This window comes from Melozone crissalis, unplaced genomic scaffold, assembly GCF_028551555.1.
Source record: "Melozone crissalis strain CALT ecotype California unplaced genomic scaffold, PUWL_Pcris_2 ptg000027l_1, whole genome shotgun sequence".
NCBI lineage: Eukaryota > Metazoa > Chordata > Aves > Passeriformes > Passerellidae > Melozone > Melozone crissalis.
The window spans coordinates 75,086,019-75,105,404 of NW_026535805.1; the positions used below are offsets into that span (position 1 = coordinate 75,086,019).

The following is a 19,386-nucleotide window of genomic DNA, read 5'->3' on the forward strand; positions in this document are numbered from 1 at the left end:
ACCTGATAGCTACATTTCATTACTACAAAACTGATTTTAAAAATTCCTGATCATCTTATGTAACAAACTAGAAGTCTACTTGATTTAATTACAAAAATAAGGCTGTCATTCAACAGACAAAATTCACATCCAAACATATATACTTCTTTTTTTTTAACTAGCTATTTATAATTCAAAAGCACACATTCTAAGGGACTTACACTGCCAATCCATGCAAGCAAGCAGGGTATCTTTGGAGCTAGTGTTGTCCTCCATTCAACTGACTATGCCCACACACATGCTCTAAAATAAGCCAGTTTTACTTAACAGCTGAAACAAGACTAACTCTCCACTAAATGAGAGCCTTCTATTCTACAATTATCAAAATTCAAAAGGAGCTCTGTGAAACTAATTTTATCCCTGGAGAAATCAGTGTGGTTTTTCCTTTCACATTAGCAAGCCTGGGATTTCATCCAGGATTACCCATGTGTATATGCTTACACACTTAGGTAAATTTTTCAGACCTGGGACTTCAGGCAGTTCTCAAGGTTTACAATGTATCAAGTACATGATAAATCCAGGATGGCTTCTCTGTAATCAACTGCAAAATTACATACATTTATATCTCTATTCATTTACAAAGTTAAATATTTTAACTTCTTTTAAGAAATAGTTATACTGAATGTGGTGAAGTTAACAATGTACAGCTCCACCTCATGTCATATTCCCTTCCTATAGTGAAGTTCAAGTCTCATGAAAATATGGGATTGGTTACAAGAATGTCACAGTACCTTGACACAGATAACATAATTCTTAAAAATGTACGTACATACATCAATGCCCGTTCAGGATTCCTCTAGAGAAGGTGCTCTGGCAAGGACTTTGACCAGCAAATACAGCCACAGATTTCAAACCAGTGTGTGCTCTTCCTCCGTCTAGCTCTTTAGCTCAGCTGAGCAGCCAGGTTTGTTCAGTCTGGTAAGAAGAAGGCTAAGAGGTGACCCAAAGGTAGCCTACAACTATCTTGAGGGCTGTTAAAAAAACAATGGTGCCAATCTCTTATTGTGAGTGCCAAAAAGACACAGCAAAGGTAACAGCCTCAAATTAAAGCCTAGGAGTCAAAGCTGGACTTTAAAAGATAAAGTTTTCACTAGGAAAGCACTGCAGCAATGTCACAGGTTACCTAGATAGTTATGAGATCTTCATCTCTGGATATTCCTAATGCTCTGCTAGACAAACCCATATTTGTTTCAAGCTAGTGTGGTTCTTTGGCCTGATTTTGACAGTGCTGCACCAGATGACCTTCAGCTGTCCTTTCCAGCTGACATGTCTGGCATGCCATGACTACTGATGCCAGCAGAACATGTGATTTGTTTCACAGGTGTTGTTTTTGTTGTGGTAGTGCTGCTTTCTGACACTTTTTACAAGTCTGGCTTCCTTCAAACCACACAGTCTGAGGGATGCTGTGATTGCAAAGTAGCCTTTCTACGTAGTGGCTGTGTCCCATTTACCCGAAGACACAAGGACATTCACTGTGGTGGCACCACCTTGCCAGTATGAAATCACTGTAGGAAAAGCCACATCACAACACAGCTGTTATTTATGTATCAGATTTGATTCAAAATGCATGATGCAATTTTACTTCTGTCTAGAATGCATTTTGTAATAATTATTGGCAAGTCATGGGCCTAAGTTCTGCTATGTGCATCAGTGCAGTCCCACTGGAATAATCTCCATTTCCTTTACTTATTCCTCAGCTGAACAACCTCTCTGGCCTCATTTGGCAAAGCACACACTCAGCTTTCTCACTGTCTTCCAGGCACCTCCACATCACCACATCTGGGGATTTAAAACCAGGACAAGCCAGGCAAGTTAGGCATGCTCTTGGACCATGGTGGAGTGTTTAACCATCATGGAACTGAAACCTGGCTCTCAAAGTACCCCCTTGACTCTCATGTGGCTTGTGGTGGAGCTGTGTGTTATTGAAGGTAAACTGAAGTTTTGGCAAAATTTCATTTTAAGACAGTCCAACTATAGAGCTCCAGCCTTGGGTGTTAAAACTTCCTCATTTAAGAGATAACTTCATAGTATCATTAGCTGTAAGACCCCTTTAATTCTTCTGAACTCCCCAGTATTTCCACCAAGGAAACATTTACTGAACATTTCACCTGCATTTGGAAACATGTCAAAATATTTCACTTTGGCACCTCCTTCATGATAGCAACTTGTTTTAAACAGTCAGTTGCAATGTGCATCATTAGACAAATCAAGTCTTCATTACCAAGATTAGCAGCCCATGTCTCTTAAAATAACCATGATCTAGAATAAACATTGCAATAAATAAATAAATGTAGAGCAAAAATATGGCAGTTATTGGCTTAGACTGAGAGCTCAAGATTGATGCTTTTTACCTTCTGGATCATAGCCAGCACAAACATCATAACCAGCAGCACTTTAACTATTCATTTGAACCACAGTAGTGGGAGGAATTTAAAAAGGTAAGGAATGTGACTGTATAAGAATACCCATGAATGATACAAGCCCTACACTTTCACTCCTTATTCTCAAACACACGTGCCTGTTAGAATATCAGGGTCAGTTGCAAAAGCAACCAAAAGACAAAAGTGAAACATCAACAGTGAGCATTTTTACAAAGGAAGATGAGTAGCCCAGCCTTAATCCTATTTCATGTGCATGTTATTAGCTCCACATTACTGGAGAGCACCATCTCATGGCAAGCAGACTACTACTACTGACACATGTTTGCTCTATCACAGTGATCCATTAGGGAAGCTGTTATGTGCTGAAGGATAGTCACTCATTCAGGAATGTGCTTGTTGGTACTTCATATGGGCTTTCTAGGGTTCTGACTCCTATTGAAAAGAGAAAAAATAAATAGTATTATTAAATATATAAATATGATTATTAATTATTGACATAATATTATTGACATTAATATTATTGACATACTATTAATGTTATGGATACATTGTCATCTCCCGTACCTGTGACCTTGGCATATAAGGTGACCCTAACCCCAGACCACCTAGGAGCTGAGGATGCATCTCTCTGAAGTACCACCAGACTGAAGCAGGAAGTTTATAGAGAGACCTCTCCAGGCCTCCAACACCATATTTTCTAGGAACAGAGCTGCATAGAAGCTGCTGTTTCAGATTGTGTCAGAACATCATCTTTTTCCTAGGATAAGTCCTCCAAACTACAAAGTGAGGCAGGCTGCCAAAATAACCTGCTTCTGTGGTCCTCTGCTGAGGTTCCTTCCTACTGCTGTCCCTCAAGGGGTCCAGGAATAAATTAATTCCTGGCAGAAGAGGAGCTATAGATACCCAAGAGCCACCCTCCAAGCCTGAAACAGTACTAGTACCAAGTACATCTATATCTACAGTACCCAAGGAAAGAAAAATCCTCCCCTCTGTGTCTGATCTACTGCCAAAAGGTGCACCACACAATCTGTTTGAAGAAGTGTCCAGACTTCCATATGGCAATAAAATTTCCTCTGTTATACTGCCCTCAACAGAAAGATATTACCTGGCTTTGTGTTCTGACCTCTAGATATGTGTTTGCTAAAACCGAATTCAAAAAAGTTAATATAAGTTAATATAAGTTCTGACTACTCCAGCATTTCAGTATTAAATTAATTAATGCCTAATGAATAAATGCTGAGCCATTATGCCAGGCTTCAGAAAGTCCAGTGATTCAGTTCTGTCTCCTGTTATAATTAAGCCAGTTGCTTACAATTTAGATTGATAATGTGAAGGAGAATGTCATCTTTAAACTTAATTTATCTGCTGTCCCAAATTACTCGCAGGTACATGCTTGTTTTCATTTAAAATGCTTTACTTTTCCTTACAACCATATTGATTACTTCACTAGCACGAGGGTGATATGAACAAAGTATGGCTCACAGAAGGGATGCATCCAAACACAGAGCTCCATCCCACACAGGTATCAAAGAAAATTCAATCTCAACATGTCAAGAATTCCATGAAAAGTCTGCAATACTACACTAACCTTTGATGCCAAAGTAGGTTTCAGTCCAAGAAAGGAGAATACAGTGTTGCTCTCCTTTGATTCAAAAAAGCCATCATAATCCTAGAGAATTAAAAGAAGAAAAGATGAGTCAACATTTGTATTCCTATTTTCCTTACTGATATTACCACATCCTGTATTAGAATAAAGAGTAACATGTAGTAATGCTCAGAAAAATACTGATACTTACCCCTATTCTCCTACTCAAACCTAAAACCTAAACTGCAATGATATCACAAACTACAAACTACAGGGGTGAAGAAAACCACATAAACTCTCTAACTTCAACATCTCTCACTACTTTGACAGGAAAGTATAAGCATCAAAAGTACCTACATCAAAAGAAACTCTATTGGGGGTGTATTTTAAAGGTATTTAAGTGCAGAATTTCTTGTAAAACCTTTATGATGCTCTAGAAGGAGATGCTTTACCAGCATTTCAGCAACGATATACTGCTGTATCAGTGTGAACTGGGATACTGTGCAGTTGCATAATTATTCAAACAGCCTCAGCCTCCCCAAAACCACAACCATGGCTGCACCATGTGAAAGCACCTGTGAAAGACACCAAAAGGCCAGCAGGAGTGTACAATGGTCCTCAGGCCTCAGATATATTAACTGACATAAGTAGAAAGAGTAAACCTTGTTCAAATGACTTTTTATTATTTTCTTCATAAGACATGGCATATGCTAACTTAGGAATTAATAAAAATTTACAATTAATTGCCAGAAAGTAAATCCAAGTAAAACAGGCAAATCAACTAAGCCATGACGTAAGCTGAAAGATTACTGAAAGGATTCCCAATTGTGCCATGGATTAAAAAGGAACAATGTAATCACTGAATACCTACAGGAGTAATAAGTAATGCTGAAGCTATGCAGAAGGATGTTTTATGAAGCCCTTGACCTCTAAGAATGAGACTTCAAAAGCTGCATGGACATATTAAACTTTAAAAAGGTCTGTTCTGACTCTTCTAAGGCAGATAAAAACCCATGAGGGACACAGGCTACATAAGCAACATACAAGAAGACAGCCTGTGATCGACCTGAGAAATAACCTTCATTTGCTCCATGGGGCCCATTGACAAGTGAGTCACACTCTGGAGCTGAAGGTAGGGCAGCAGTGGATGAGTACAGCCCACAGCCCTTTCTTTAACATCAGGGCAGGTCTAAAATGCCTGAAGATGCCCATTATAGCCCTGTAAACTACCAGCAGCCAACCTGCAGGCAGGCAGCTGTGGTGGCAGACACCTTTTTGGGTCCCTGCCAGGAACACTCTCCCTCCTAAGCACCACAGGCAGCCTTCACTAACCCCCAGACACTTCTTGCTCTCAACAGTTTCTCCAAGGAACGTTCTGTGTTTGTTCAGTTGAGTCATCATCTCTCAGCACTGTTTTCAAATGCTGGTAATCTTCTATCCTGAAGATTCTTAATCACAGTACTTCAATTAGCTTTAGCAGTATCACTACTGTAAGACCATGTTTTTTTCACTCTTTGTTAATAAACTGGTAAGAAAAACAGAGCAGAGAAGGACTCAGAAACTGAGAAGAAAAGGCTACACTTGTGGCTCTGACAATGACTGATGCTCGGCTAATCTACCAACATCTGTTTAACCTAACCTCTGTAAAGTAATTTAATACTTAATAATAAAAAGCTGTCCTCAAGTACTAGTTACCATTTTACTTTTAGAATTATCAAGTCCTGACTTATTATTCTTTTTCCATATTTTTACCCATTAACAAACCTGGATTCACTTACTGAAAAAACTGTGAAGGTTAAACAGCAAGCTAAGTCTATGTTTGAAGGACCACAAAACCCAGTGGATTGATTCATTTTAAAAAGACCTGAATATTTAAGAACCATAAGAGATTATCCACCAGAAGCAATCTCCCTGATGTTTTGAAATATCTGCATTGCAAAACGTATTTAAATCCTATTGACACTTACTTTCATGGGCGATGGGGAAGAAGAAGCCTCATGCTTTTAGAATAAAGTAGAAGTAAATTTTAAATAGGAGAATTTTCCTAGTGATGTCTGCAATTATAATCTGTGATCTCAAAATATTCAAATGTGAAACAAGAAATTTTAGAAAAATACATAATAGTCCTATAAAAATTTTAAGAAATCCCTTTAGCACAGTAGTTTCTTAAGAGATTATTGAGAAGTATGATCTCAATGACTCAGTGGTTGTGTCATGAGTGGTAGGAGTTCAAAGTGGGCATCCCTGGCTTTTCCTGTAACACAGATGAGATCAAGGATGCTCCAAAAACACCCTGCCTTTGATCTTACCATTAGAAGGAGAGGAAGTCTGTGCAGATTTGGGCCATGTGTAAAGACACTAAATCCATGGGCGAGGACATAAAAATTCTAATCTCAATAAAGGACATCACACTGCTACCAGCAGTAGACGTATGCTGAAGAAGGAAAATAACACAAGCTCAGTGAAAATGAGAATTTCACACCCAAGCAGGAGCCTAACTCACTGGCGACCCAATGGATTCCATTTGGGAAAACTCTGTGGACACTCTGCCTCCCATAGAGGAAGGACACCACCATTCACTGGTTTTGGCAAGGCAGAGGTTTCTGCACCATGCTTCACTACTGGCAGCAAGTTCCTACAACCCTCTTGTCACTGTCCCAAGCAGCTGTACCCAGGGAGTGCTGTGGCTTTGCTGGGATCAGTGGAGCAGTGCTGTCCTGCCCCCGTGTAAGGAAGGGGCTCCCATTGTCAGTGGGAGGCTCTCAGACAGCAGCAGTTTACCTAAAAATATACAAGCACAACAAACTGCTACCCACTGGCCCACTTCAAAAGGCAACTATGTGTACAAACATAACTCTGACTGTAGCATTATGGAACTTGGTGCTTTTCAGGGCTGCTAATCACACTTCATTAATGTACAGAATTCTGGCAACATCAAAACTGACTAAAAACTGAGCACTAAAACTAGTAGGACATGCAGACAGTGCACGTGAATCATCAGCAATGCAGATATGCTTGATCCCTCTGGAGAAGTTGAAAAACCAAAAATACAGATGATAAATCCCATGACTGAGGGTATGAAATGTTACCAATAAAGACAAATGCCAGTTAGGAGGAAAAAATATATCTCAGAATGGTTTAAAGGGATAAAGAAGGGACAGGAGGATAAAGAAAGCAAGTAAAAAGCTATTTCAAGGCAGAAAGGGCCTTTCAACAGGATAACAACTAGTTGACTGCTTTAGGCATGATTCCTCACCCTTAAAGTTGGAGGCAGGTCCATCACCCACCACGTAACCTGAGCAGGACACAGCCTCTCTGCTTTAATATCACAACAGTCACAGCATTTGATGCGCTCCATGAGCTGCTAGGGAGTGGATTAGCTAACCTAATAAGCTCTTGCTTTGTTGAAAATAAACTGAAGCCACTGTAGGTGAGCTGCTTGCCTGTAGCTCACCTATAAACAAGCAAAATCTTGTTGGCCTTGTGTGGCCTAAAGCTCTGGTTTGCTCTCCCAGCTCCTGCTGAGTGACTGTAAACTGGGATAGAGAGACAAACTGGCTGAAAAGGTCTTCAGCACCAAAGTTACCCCAGAGGGTAAGGGGAGGAAGGCTAGGAAGGCTGTGAAGCTCACGGTGGTGGCAGGATGCTTGGTACTAGATGTGTTAGTGGACACATGGAATGCACTTCCAGAGCATACTGAAGATGCTAAAGGTTTCCACCAGAAACCTTTCAAGTTCATGAAAGAAAAATGTAGTAAGAATTACAAAGTATGTTAAAGTGACATTTATTTCAGAAAAATAATTAGAGACAAGGAAAATACTTAACCATTTCATATCTTGGTTGTGGTCTTTCCTAAGCTTATGACCACTGTTGGGACAAAACTGGGCTTGATGGACCTTCAGTCTCAGAAATGTAAGGCCATTTATGCTAATCTTAAGGTCTATCACACACTAAGTTTTAAAATGATCATAGAATCAGAAAATTACTTGGGCTGCAAGGGACCTCAAAGATCATCTAGTTCCAACTCCCAATAATCAGCAAGGCCATGTGATGTTGTCCATTAAGTATGATGGTAAAGGGAAAAAAAAGAAACCAAAACACAAAATAACTCAAGCCTCCAAGCCTCACACTTCCACAGCTTTATTTTCTAAAGTTTGAATCTTTGCAGCTTACCCTGGAAATAAAAGATGTTGTAGCTGTTTTGTACCTCTTTAAAACCAGATTAATCAAAGACAGGAGAACTTTGTTAATGTCTACATCACGGAGTAATGCCAAAGACCATCTACTGCCCAAATGCTACAGAAAACTAACATCAGCTTAGTCTTTGAGACACCGGACAAGCATTCAGGAAATCTGACACAAATGCCTTAGGTTCTTCCGGCCTTCATGTGGGTTTTATGCAATTTACTCCAGTAGGAAAACCTGGTTCTTGGAAATTCTCTCTTCTTTAGAAATCCCACTTCCAGGGTAAGTTCTTCTCTCAACACCAATGGCTAAGTTCACAAAGCTCAAGCTGGCACAGCATCAGCTGCATCCCAGATCTCCCAGCTGTGATGACCACTAGACCTTAAGTGTGATGTATTCCTTAAGTGTGATGTATTCCTGGAAACCAGATCACTGCAGTGATGTAATTACAGACACTGCCATAATTAATTTGGCTCAGGATTTTGCTAAGCAGGTATACTCAGGATTGTTTAAATAAACACTGTCACTGCTGGGAGAAACTATTTACTACACATCAAAGTTAAAACAGGCAGTACTGCAGATCAGCATAAATAATTATTTGGGCTTCAAGGAACATAGCAGAAACATGAAGGCGTTGGATCAAAGTAAAACATTAACACAAAGTAGATTTACAGTTAGCAATTTTACCTTCACTAATGCACTGAAATTAGGAGAACATTACATCTAATGAACTTTTAAAGACAGCAACTGTGAATAAAATTCTTTCCAGTAAGTTTCTTTAAACAAGCAAGTTGGTTTTGTGGCTGTTTGCTTTTAGTTGGCAACTAGAGTGAGCTTGTTAAACATCTCAGACAAATCTTTATTGCTTACCACACCAAGAAGCCAAAAAACAAGAAATCCACCCAAATGTAGCCTGCATAGCTTTTCCTAAAGATTTTTAAAGTGCATTGATTATTGGACAACACTTATAGATTACTCCATTGGCATGCTTTTCAAATTTATTTCTCCTTGTCAATATTTTTATTATAAGATTACGATCTCTCCGTTCTTATAAAAGAGGCGACATAATTGCACCTTCAAGTAATAGTGAGGAATCCATAATTTAAACACATTGAATCAGCACTTTGCTACTGACTGAGTTAATACTGTATTCCATTGAGAATGAGCTGCTAACATCCTCCCTGAAAGGGGCAGTTCAGTTCTCCAGAACAGATGACATTCATTTACTGATCTGATTAGGATTACAATGGAAAACTCTTACACAGCACAGCTCTCCTTGGAGAATGTGTGTGCATGTGTAAGTCTCTTTTAATATTATATAAATATACAAATAAAAGATCTTGTCTGTACAACACAGAACAAGCTAAACATGACAGTTTTCATTACCTAACCTTCTGATAAGATCTCTGCACAGGATTTTTAAAGAGCTTATAGAATTGACTCTACAAAACAACTTGTTACTCCTCTGCTAAAGGCCAGATGTTTATTTTGGTAATCTGTCTAGTTGTAGCCTTCCAGAAACAAAGGCTTTAATAAAAGGGAGCAGATGTCAGCCACAGCTCTATTGTTTGGACAGTACAGGACAAACTCAGGCTGATGTGATGTTTGTCATTCATGCAGCAGTGGTGCCAGGGTACACAGACATCAACTGTCTAAGAACTGATACCCCTCACCTCCAAGGCAGGGAGTCCCAATGCAGCAGGGCTTCCCTTAGACAAGCACTGAAGACCTCAAATCCAGTGCCTAGTGCCCACCTGGGGCAGAAGAGTTCAGGGGAGTAAGTGGCAGAATCCCTAAGTACTGTGGATGCTAAGGGCTGTCACCTCCACCTTTTGTGCACCTACCAGCTCACTGTGTCATTTTACAAATTGTTTGGATAAGAATATTATCAAATCAGACCACAACAGGAATTTGAGAAAGGGAGAGATGGAAATATCAGGGAGTTAACTATGGCCTGTTACACAAAGTAATGACTAAAAGACACAAAATGACCGTGCTGCACAGTAGCTCTGCATGCACATCTTTTAACTTGGACCCAAAGTGGAACAGCAGCAGACTGAATCACTTATTTCATCCTGGCTGTTCTCTGACAACAGCCATGGCTTTTTCTAGATATGGTTCCAAAATACTGCTTCATCTGTATTCTGTGTAATACTACGTGACTACAAAGTATTACTGCCACTTATTAAGATTGTTTAGCCTTTCCTCATATATAATTTATTCTCTATTTTAGAATTCGCCTTTTAAAAAGACTTTAATTAAAGTAGTCCAACACCTTCAATAATAAAACCTGTTTTTTCAAGAAAGCATGGCACAATAGGAAGTTTCTGTTTCATGGAAACAAGAATTAGGATCCCAAACAAATTTTTTAATAATTATGTCACACTTGCTGATAAGTTTTGCATAATATCAGTGTAATAAATATAAAAATGAAAAAGAAATGTGCAGTATTTTCAACTATATCCTGTAGAAGTAACAATTCTAATTTTGCACCAGTCCCTTTTAAGTGTTTTAAAATACATGAACACCCTACATTATTATATTTAGGAAATAAAAAGTCTGCAAACAGAGTAAGGTATCTCCAGAGATGTCTTTGATGCCTATCATCTTTATGTGAAGGGATTGTTTACAAAATACCTGCTACTTCACTTTGAAACAGCTATTGATGAAGTTTATTTAGTCCAAATAAAAACTGTGGTGCCCAACAGGATTGTACTCTCTCCACTACAGGGTAAACAGCAACACTATTATACATTACTGAAATGAGTCCTGACTTCTGTGAGGTAAATAAAATTCTTGCATTATTTTACTTTTACTTAGTTGCCGAGCTTCTATTTTTTAAGCCCTGGCACTGGGCAAGCTGGCTACTCTACACTTTGCCTCTGGTACCACATTTCCCTTTATAAAGTACATATTACACAGAACTAAAGCTCTTTTCCTCAGGACACAGAAAAGCAATGGAGAACTGGATGGCAAAAGCATAGGCATAGTCTGAAAGTTGTAAGCAGTCCTTGTGAATGATCTGAGCAGAATCCTCCCAACATGGAGAAGACTCTTGGCCAGGGGTTGCTTTCCAACACCAGCCTTTTGTATTCCTCATTGAGACAAAGCCTTAACCAGGAAGATAAACAGTACATGCCACTGGCCTCAAGTCACATTCAGCCTAGGGTTTGTGGGTGCCTCTGAGCCAAAAACAGCTGCAACACAGCTGCAAAACATAATTAAGAACAATTTCACACAAAGCTTAAATTTACCATACAGGAAACTCTACTTCTGATGGCAAAAATAATTAGTCAAGAAAGTTTTAGCATCATTAGCCATTAACAAATGTTACATGATCCCTGAGTAATTCACATTAACTTTTATCTAGCAAAATTATCCCTCTTCTAAAAGCAGGTTGGGACCAAAAAATTGCTAAGTGAATCAGGTAAGACATCTGCAGGGTGCAGAGAATCAAATGTAGACTTGCTGGATACCAAATTAGCCTCACAACTCCTCTAGCTCCTAAAGTGAACACACAACAGCACGCAGGCTAAGGTGAATTCTGCCAAATTGCCCGAGTATGCAGAGGAAGAGTTCAAGCTCTCTGTACCTGTAGGCACAGAATAATAACAAACTCTCCAATGACAAGCCAGGGCAGAAAATCTGAGGTGGCCTCTAGTCAGTTTTGTTAAATTCTCTTCTTTCTTTTATCAGTGAGCAGTTATTTAGTTGTAATGTGACACCTACAAAAAAGGAAGAAAAAGAAGCATGCATGCATCTTTTCATGATCTTAAAAACCCCCAGAATAGAATGATACATAACAGTGCAAAGAAATCAGGGCTACAATAATTGTCTGTGTACTGAATAGTTTCCCAAGAACACTGCACCTCTTTCAGCAGCCTATTTCATTTCTTTTTTGTCTATATGCCTTTGCTGTTTTGTTGGAGTTGACATCCATATATTACATTTCAGGGGAGGACAATAAATATCACATATCTCTGTCTCTACTGCTGCTCACTAGGCACTCTATCAGGAATTACCATAACACTCTAAACCATATGAACAGCTTCAAAGGGAAAAAAAAAAGAGTCAGCCTGCTATGTAAATATTTTCCCTTTTTCCCTTTGGCTCAAATTCCCACCTGGAGATAGATTTCCTTTTAATTTTGGTTGGCCTAAATTTCAGGCCATCTCCCTTCAGTGGCAGATTGCTGCATATAAAACTGTCACTGTTCAAAGTGCTAACTTGCAGCTTCACAAGAGTGCAGTTTCACTGGCAAGTGGCTATTTCCAGTCTTCTGAAAGAGTGGAAGGAGTCACTTCTAGTCTAAGAAAGTGTACTCAGCTTGTGGAGAATTCAAAAAGAAGGAGGTGTGAGGCATAGGCCTAATTTCAGACATTCAATTTTCCAGCATTTCTGGCTTTCTGCTTAAATATCTGGGCACTGCTGCCCGGGTAGAGAAGCTTTATAAAGGACGTTATGTAGATACTCCTATACCCAAGAGCCATGTCACCAAAGAACATGGAAACAAGGAACAGGCAGACCAGGCTGCCAGAACTGAAATGGCTGCAGGGGACCTGGATTGGGAATGTAAGGACAAGCTGACCACAGCTCAGTGGGACTGTGACACATCAGGACACCTAGAAGGAGATGCAACGTAGAGACAGGATCACGATCAAGGGGAGGAACCTCACCACTGGAGTCACTGAACAGGTTATCCATGAGTGTGAAACATCCACCATGACCAAGCAAGTCAGGTGGGTAAAGCCCCTCTGCTGTGGAGAACAGTGGCTGGGAAACACAGTATGGGATTATTTTCTTGGGTGAATATAATCCATAATTTGAGTGGATTGAGCTGTAGGTCAAAGTGCTATAGCAGGAGCTACTAAATCTGACTGAAGATGACCTGGGCAAGGAACTGGGCAAGACAAAACTGATTCCTGTGCCCAAAAACACAACGCAACCTACCAGATCTGATTAAAGCTCTTCTCCAAATTAACCCCACTTTACTATTCTTTATGCAAAGTGCATGCATTTTCTCCAGAAACAAGCACTAGACACTAACATCTCCTCACTCTTACAGAGCACTAACTAGAACAAGACAACTATACTAATTTCAGATTTACACTACTATAAATTTGAAAAGCAGGATCATGTGTCTGATTTGTCTGAAAGGTAGACTCTGTTCTCACACACTACTTTATAGCAATGTCACTAAGATGAAACAACAGACTGCAAAGTCATGAAAATATGAAAATTATCATATTGTTGGTAGTATAACATAGCACCTAATTATCAGTAAAATTATTTGTGTTCTTGTGTGCTTGCAGCTCTTATCTTGTTCACAGGAAATAAAAATTGTTCTTGCCAAGTACTTTGTTTCAAAATCTATTAGCATAACTTGTTACTGAAAAATTGGGAGTGCATCTCAGTAGATTGAGAAGAGGAAGAAATAGATTAATGATTAATGATTGTATCTGCAATTACATCAACTCAGAAAAACCACGAGGTCTTGCTCACACTTCAAAACATGCAGTTTGCCTCTCGGTACCAGAAGAATCCCTCCCCCCGTGGTACAAGACACTCTGTGAACCAGAAAACATTGATCATCTTTTGGCACCTTTCTCCCCTCCAACATCAGCTGTCAGATGTTCAAATGGTTGACACAAATTCATTTTGGATATTTACTGAAATCATGAAAGACAAACTTCCTCTAGCCTGCAGTTACATCCTGAAAAGTGATTATTTCAAATGCTCATGTCCTAGCCAGGAAAATCTAGTCTTAGATAAACCCCTTGTGCACATTGCTGAGGTTTATTTTTTTAAGGAGAAAATAGTGAGAAAATATATGCCAAAACTATTAATGCTGATATAACATAAAAAAACCAGTATAGCTATGAACATAACATCGAGTCATGGACATCATATGCTCATGAACTTCTATGGAAATAACATGACAAAAATAAAAAGTGCACCTATTTTGCTTTGCACTGTCTAGCCCTCACACCTTTAGAAGAACAGCAATGGGCCTGACCAGTTTGTATCATAAGTGTGAACTTCAGCAACAATGCAAAAAACAGCATAAGTACATAGAAAGTCTCCTGATAAGACTGTAGAATGCAGAAAAACAGACAGAGTTTTTGAATAGATAAAACTGGATTAAACATTGCCTGGACACAAATCAGAAATGACAAGCTACAAATTTCACTAACTCAACTAACAGAAAATTCAGTATTTTTTCAGTTTAAGTTACTCAGTTAACTTAAGTAGAGATTATGCTTTAGTTATTTATGTCAAGATAAACACATGAAAACACTCAATGTGGAAATGACAGAGACAAGATGTGCAAGGTTTGCTGACTTCTATCTGATTGTAATATTTTATCCCCCTTCCAGCACTGACCTCCTTTGCCTTCTGCATAATGTTTCGCTTCCACTCTCTTACCTAAGAACTTCATTAACTAATGCAGCAGGTTAACTCATGAATGTTGGAGATCCTGCACATACTTTTCTCTTCATACTAAAAAATATAGTTTCTTTCAAAGCATGTTTGCTCTTTAAAGATGTTCATGCAGACAGTGAAGTCTAGTAATAGGATTAACTCTGCTCAACCAAAATGGCTATCAGCTCAGCAGACAGATTAATGAGATCATCTCACATGTTGCATGACATCTTCTGCCTTGCTAATTCCAAATAGCAACTTCTAAGACTAGGTTAAAACACTCTGTAAGTAAAAGCAATCTGAAAGGGTAAGATACAACAGCTTTAAAATGTTGTGTTTCCCAAGCAAACTACATTGACACAGAAGAATGTAAAGGTTGTTATTTGTAAGCGAGGGGCTGATCCATAAGCAAGGGTAATAATCCCTTTCACGTCCCAGATACATTTCTTTGATTGACTTACCTTACCTGGAAATAAGAAGATAAGAGTTATACTGCTGAGGTAAACAAGGAAGGCCAATACACAGCACATGGGAAGGATGTTAAATACTTTGCTTCGAGAAACCAGTTAGCTGCTGCACCATACCCAATCTCTTTGTTGCAGAGGATCCTAAATCACTTTTTATATCCTTCCTGCATTAGGCAAACAATTGCACTGCAGTCAACAGGCTCTCAACAGATCTGAGCAGCACAGTTGAATCCAGCAGGGACTAAGTCAGAACCACTCTGGATGTACATATCAAAGGCTACTGCTTCAGCTTGCACTGGTGGATGGAGAAGCTCACACCAAAAAAACAGCCCACCCATCAACCTGTAGTCAGATTTACAGCAAATAGTGCTCATTTATCCTAAACGCTCTGATTGCATAAAGACGCTCTGAGCATAAATGAAATTTACACCATGACAGCAGCAGAGAAGGAGCTTAATTACAATAACAATAAAACTCAATCTAGCCAGTGTTCTCATTTACTGCGCCAAAGACAGACTTCCTGCTGAATTTTTGTGCTTGGACTAGACCCAAGCAGCAAGATTACCACAAATTCCCAGCTTACAGTGGTCTCACCAGGCACTTTACCATCAACAGGTCGTACGTGAAGGTTGTGACATCTCTGATTTTTACATTCCTGGAGGGAATCCCCTAGACAGCCCTAGGATTTACAGAAAAATACCTTGAATTTTCCCGGTATGATCATTACCTGATCCTATTGTCCCATTAATTCAGATTCTGCTAGAGAAAGCTCAACAGCAAGTCCCATGTATAAATGGCCAGCTAAGTGTACTAAAATATTGTATATAATGAACTAATATATTGTATGTAATATAATATATATACTAATATATTGAGAAGCACAACAGCTGCTTACCCCACAGTACCGATCATCACTGAATATCTGCGGTGGCAGTGGATTGCCTTGTGCAGGCTGCCTGTCCTCAGGAATATTTTTATACATCCATTGTCTCTTCTCCTCGGACATGGTGATATCCACTTCTTCGAACTCTATGCGGTTGGCTTCCAGAAACCTCACCACATCCTGCTGCCTCTTCTTTATCTAGATGGAAGAAGGAAAATTAAAAAACTCAGAGTCAGAGCAAGTCCTCCATAACACAGACATGCTTACAAATCTGAGAACATTCCTCCTCTCCCACCCCACTTTCATAGGATGGGAAGTCACAACCTCAGAAAGACAAAGGAGAAATTTTTGTTTTCAGTTTTAAATTCATAAAAGTTAAGCATTGCTGTTCCCTTATATGATGGCAAAGGTTATACTTCTTCACCTCACTTGTATAAGGCTGTCTGTTTAATTCAGCTTTGGTAATTTCAGTCTTTAAAAAGATATTTTTAAAAAGCAAACTGTAAGAGTCTCTTCAGAAGCAGAAGTAAAAAGAAGCAGTTGGTTTTCAAATACATTAGGGGCTACATTTTTAAAGTATACAGGCACCTAAAAATGCAAGGTAAATAACGTGGCAAGTCTCAGAAGAACTTACTCCTAAAAGTGTTCATTGAGATGAACATGTCAGTACATCTGAAAAAACCCACCCCAGCTACACACATTTTTGTTTTTCTTGATACCTACACATTTTTTAAAATATAGCTCAACAGTTTCCCAAGCAAGGGAATAGTTGAATATTTACCTAAGAGTGTCTGTCAGCATAATGCCTGAAAGTAAGCATGATGTCATCTCTTGAAAATTAACTTTTTTGGGAAAAAAAAAAAGCCCACACAAGGTTTGTATTAAATGTATGAGGTTTCCGCCCCTCAAAGAGATTATCACCTTTATACAAAGGGGCAGAACACTGGCAGTTTTTAACCACACTGGTTGGACCCAATGATCTCAGAAGTCTTTTCCAACCTTAACAACTCTATGATATTAAGATCAGCACTTAAGAGCTAGCTGGGCTTCAAGAAGATACACCCAGGTAAAGACAACCTCTGCCTCCAACAGGACTTGATATTAAGACAGCAAGCTTTGAAGTGAAAGTCTGTGTACTTTCTGCATCAACCTAATAGAATTAATACTTTCAGAAAGGAACTATAAATTATGTGCCATATTTTTTACAGCTATCATCACAGTGTTATGTGAAAAAAAAAAAATCAGCTTTAATAATTTTACAGTATTCCTGGAGTGTCATATCCATGCAGTTGCTGGCTGGCATAAAGCCCAGGTGGATGAATCATGCCTGTGGGTATCATACGACCTAGATACTATTTGGAAATCAGAGGATTTTCAAAATGCATGTGCTAGTTGCTCCTGTCACACAAGCAAGTATACCTATCTAAATGCACCACAAAAATACATAATTTTTGTAGCAATACTGATGGAATTCTTATCTCCTTTAAATAAGGAACTACAAATACAAAGCTTTGAAACTATCACTGCCTTTCTTAAGAAGTGGATTGCACAGTAAATTTGTGTCACGATATCTCATTCTTTTTCCTTTATTTGCACACACTGGTACAGTTTATTAGGCATATGTGAAATAATCCCTTTTTCATAGAGAAGGTAGCTCCTAAACTTGCATGCAAGTAAGGCATTATCAACAACAGCAAAATTACTGCATCATCATCACTGGTGGTACCAAAGGCAACATGCCTTTTACTAAGTCCCTGAAAACTCAAAGTGTAGAAGTGGAAGACAAAAACATTTTTCTCTGTCTTTCAACAAGAAGCTGCAAAAGAACACAAAAGAGGCAGAGACAGAGCTATTCTTACCACAAATATTAAATATCTGATTGAAAATAAAAGAGATGTCTAAAATTGTATGCGGGAGAGATCACTTCCTCATGGTGAAGTGCGACCAAAACTCACATGAAATCCTTCCTGCACTGGTCAGAGCAGCGAGCAAACTCCAGAGTGGCTGGGCCAGCCCTCTGGCCCCAAGGGCAATTGGCATCCTCTGGCCAAAGCTATTAGACCTTCAGTCTCCCAAAGCTGCTGCTTGCAAACTGCACACTGGGAACGATCCCTGGCATGCTGTAACATTTAAATCATGGCCACGGGCTGCTTGTGAGACTCTAAGTTAGCCTTGGCCAAAGCTGACTGTGCCAGCAACCATTCTTCAAACAGCTCCAGAGTACCACAGTGCTCCATTCTCAGAGCCAGGATATGAATCAGTAGAGGTGTATCCACATGGACCCATTTTCAGCCACTCTCTCCCTGTAAACTGAGCAACTTAGATTTAGTCAGATCCCTATCATTTTACAGTTCACACCATTAGAATTCTTCCACAACCACAGATTTCCTAATGCCTCATTTTATTTTTATAAAACTAATTAAGATGTTGAAGTGAAGCAAATTGGCATTTTTGGTTTTTTTAGCCATAAGCTTTACAATTCTCCATATGACATCTGTATGAGTTATCAGCTGTCGATGTACCAGCTGCATAAACCTAAACAAAATAGCCTGAAAATTTCAAGCCAAAAAACTAGCATTTTCTCCTCCCCAATTTATTTGATTCAGGCCTATAAACTGAAACAAGAGCATTAGTTGTATTTAAAATCCTATTAAATCACGCCTTGTTGTTTAAGAGGGATGCTCAGAGCATCTGTCACAACAGAAGCCAGCTGATTATTCCCCAAGAAAACCACAGACCTTTGTCTCTGTCTGCCACTGGATCTGTGCCTCAGAAGTGCGTCAGCCTCACAGTCCTGCCTGCAGCTCTCATCTGGGCTCCCCCAGAGCCCTAAAAGCTGCCAGAGTTTGCAACACAGAGCAAAGGCAGCATGGCACAAGCAGCAGTGTCAGTCCCTGCTTCCTCACCAGCCTGTCCTGTCAGGAGCCCAGTGGAGAAAAATACATCCTCACTTGACAAACTACAGAGGTGGATAATAATCTCTGTGAAGTATCTTGCTGCTACCAAGGTTTCTTGCATTTGATGCACCTGAGAGAAACCTGGAAAAAGAAATCCCATTGTCAGAGGTACCATGTTCAGAAAAATTTGGTTTGTGGCTATTCATACAACAGTTTGGGAAAGTGTTTGTAGTCTTACACAACAGACTACTTCAGCATCAATATATTTTGAGCTTAATACCTTTCAGCACACCAGAAGACCCTGAAAATACACCTTCAAAACATATATCCACTGTGAAGGTTCAGAGGAAAGTCTTTATGCAATATGATCCTAATCTATCCTTAAATGCAGTGAGAAAACTCTGATGGAGTTAATGGTCTGCTATTATAGTCCAATGTTTGCCTCCCCTATTTTTAGGAGGGTAATTCTTTTCTGAACATCATTTATCTGGGGTTGGTTTTAGCGTTAATCTATATTTCTATTCAC

General features: G+C 39.3%; 1 protein-coding gene across 1 annotated transcript in view; it reads right to left on the bottom strand.

Annotated features, from left to right (window-relative positions):
• Positions 1-1,375: 1,375 nt before the first annotated feature.
• The window catches only part of SH3BGRL2 (SH3 domain binding glutamate rich protein like 2), a 35,494-nt gene continuing 17,483 nt past the window's right edge, over positions 1,376-19,386 (bottom strand). Inside the window, exons 2-4 of the mRNA XM_054280333.1 lie at positions 15,976-16,161; positions 4,009-4,089; positions 1,376-2,852 (exon numbers count right to left, since the gene is read on the bottom strand). Of these exons, the coding sequence (XP_054136308.1) occupies positions 2,838-2,852; positions 4,009-4,089; positions 15,976-16,161 (282 nt within the window). The 3' untranslated portion in view covers positions 1,376-2,837. The remainder of the gene's footprint in view (positions 2,853-4,008; positions 4,090-15,975; positions 16,162-19,386) is intronic.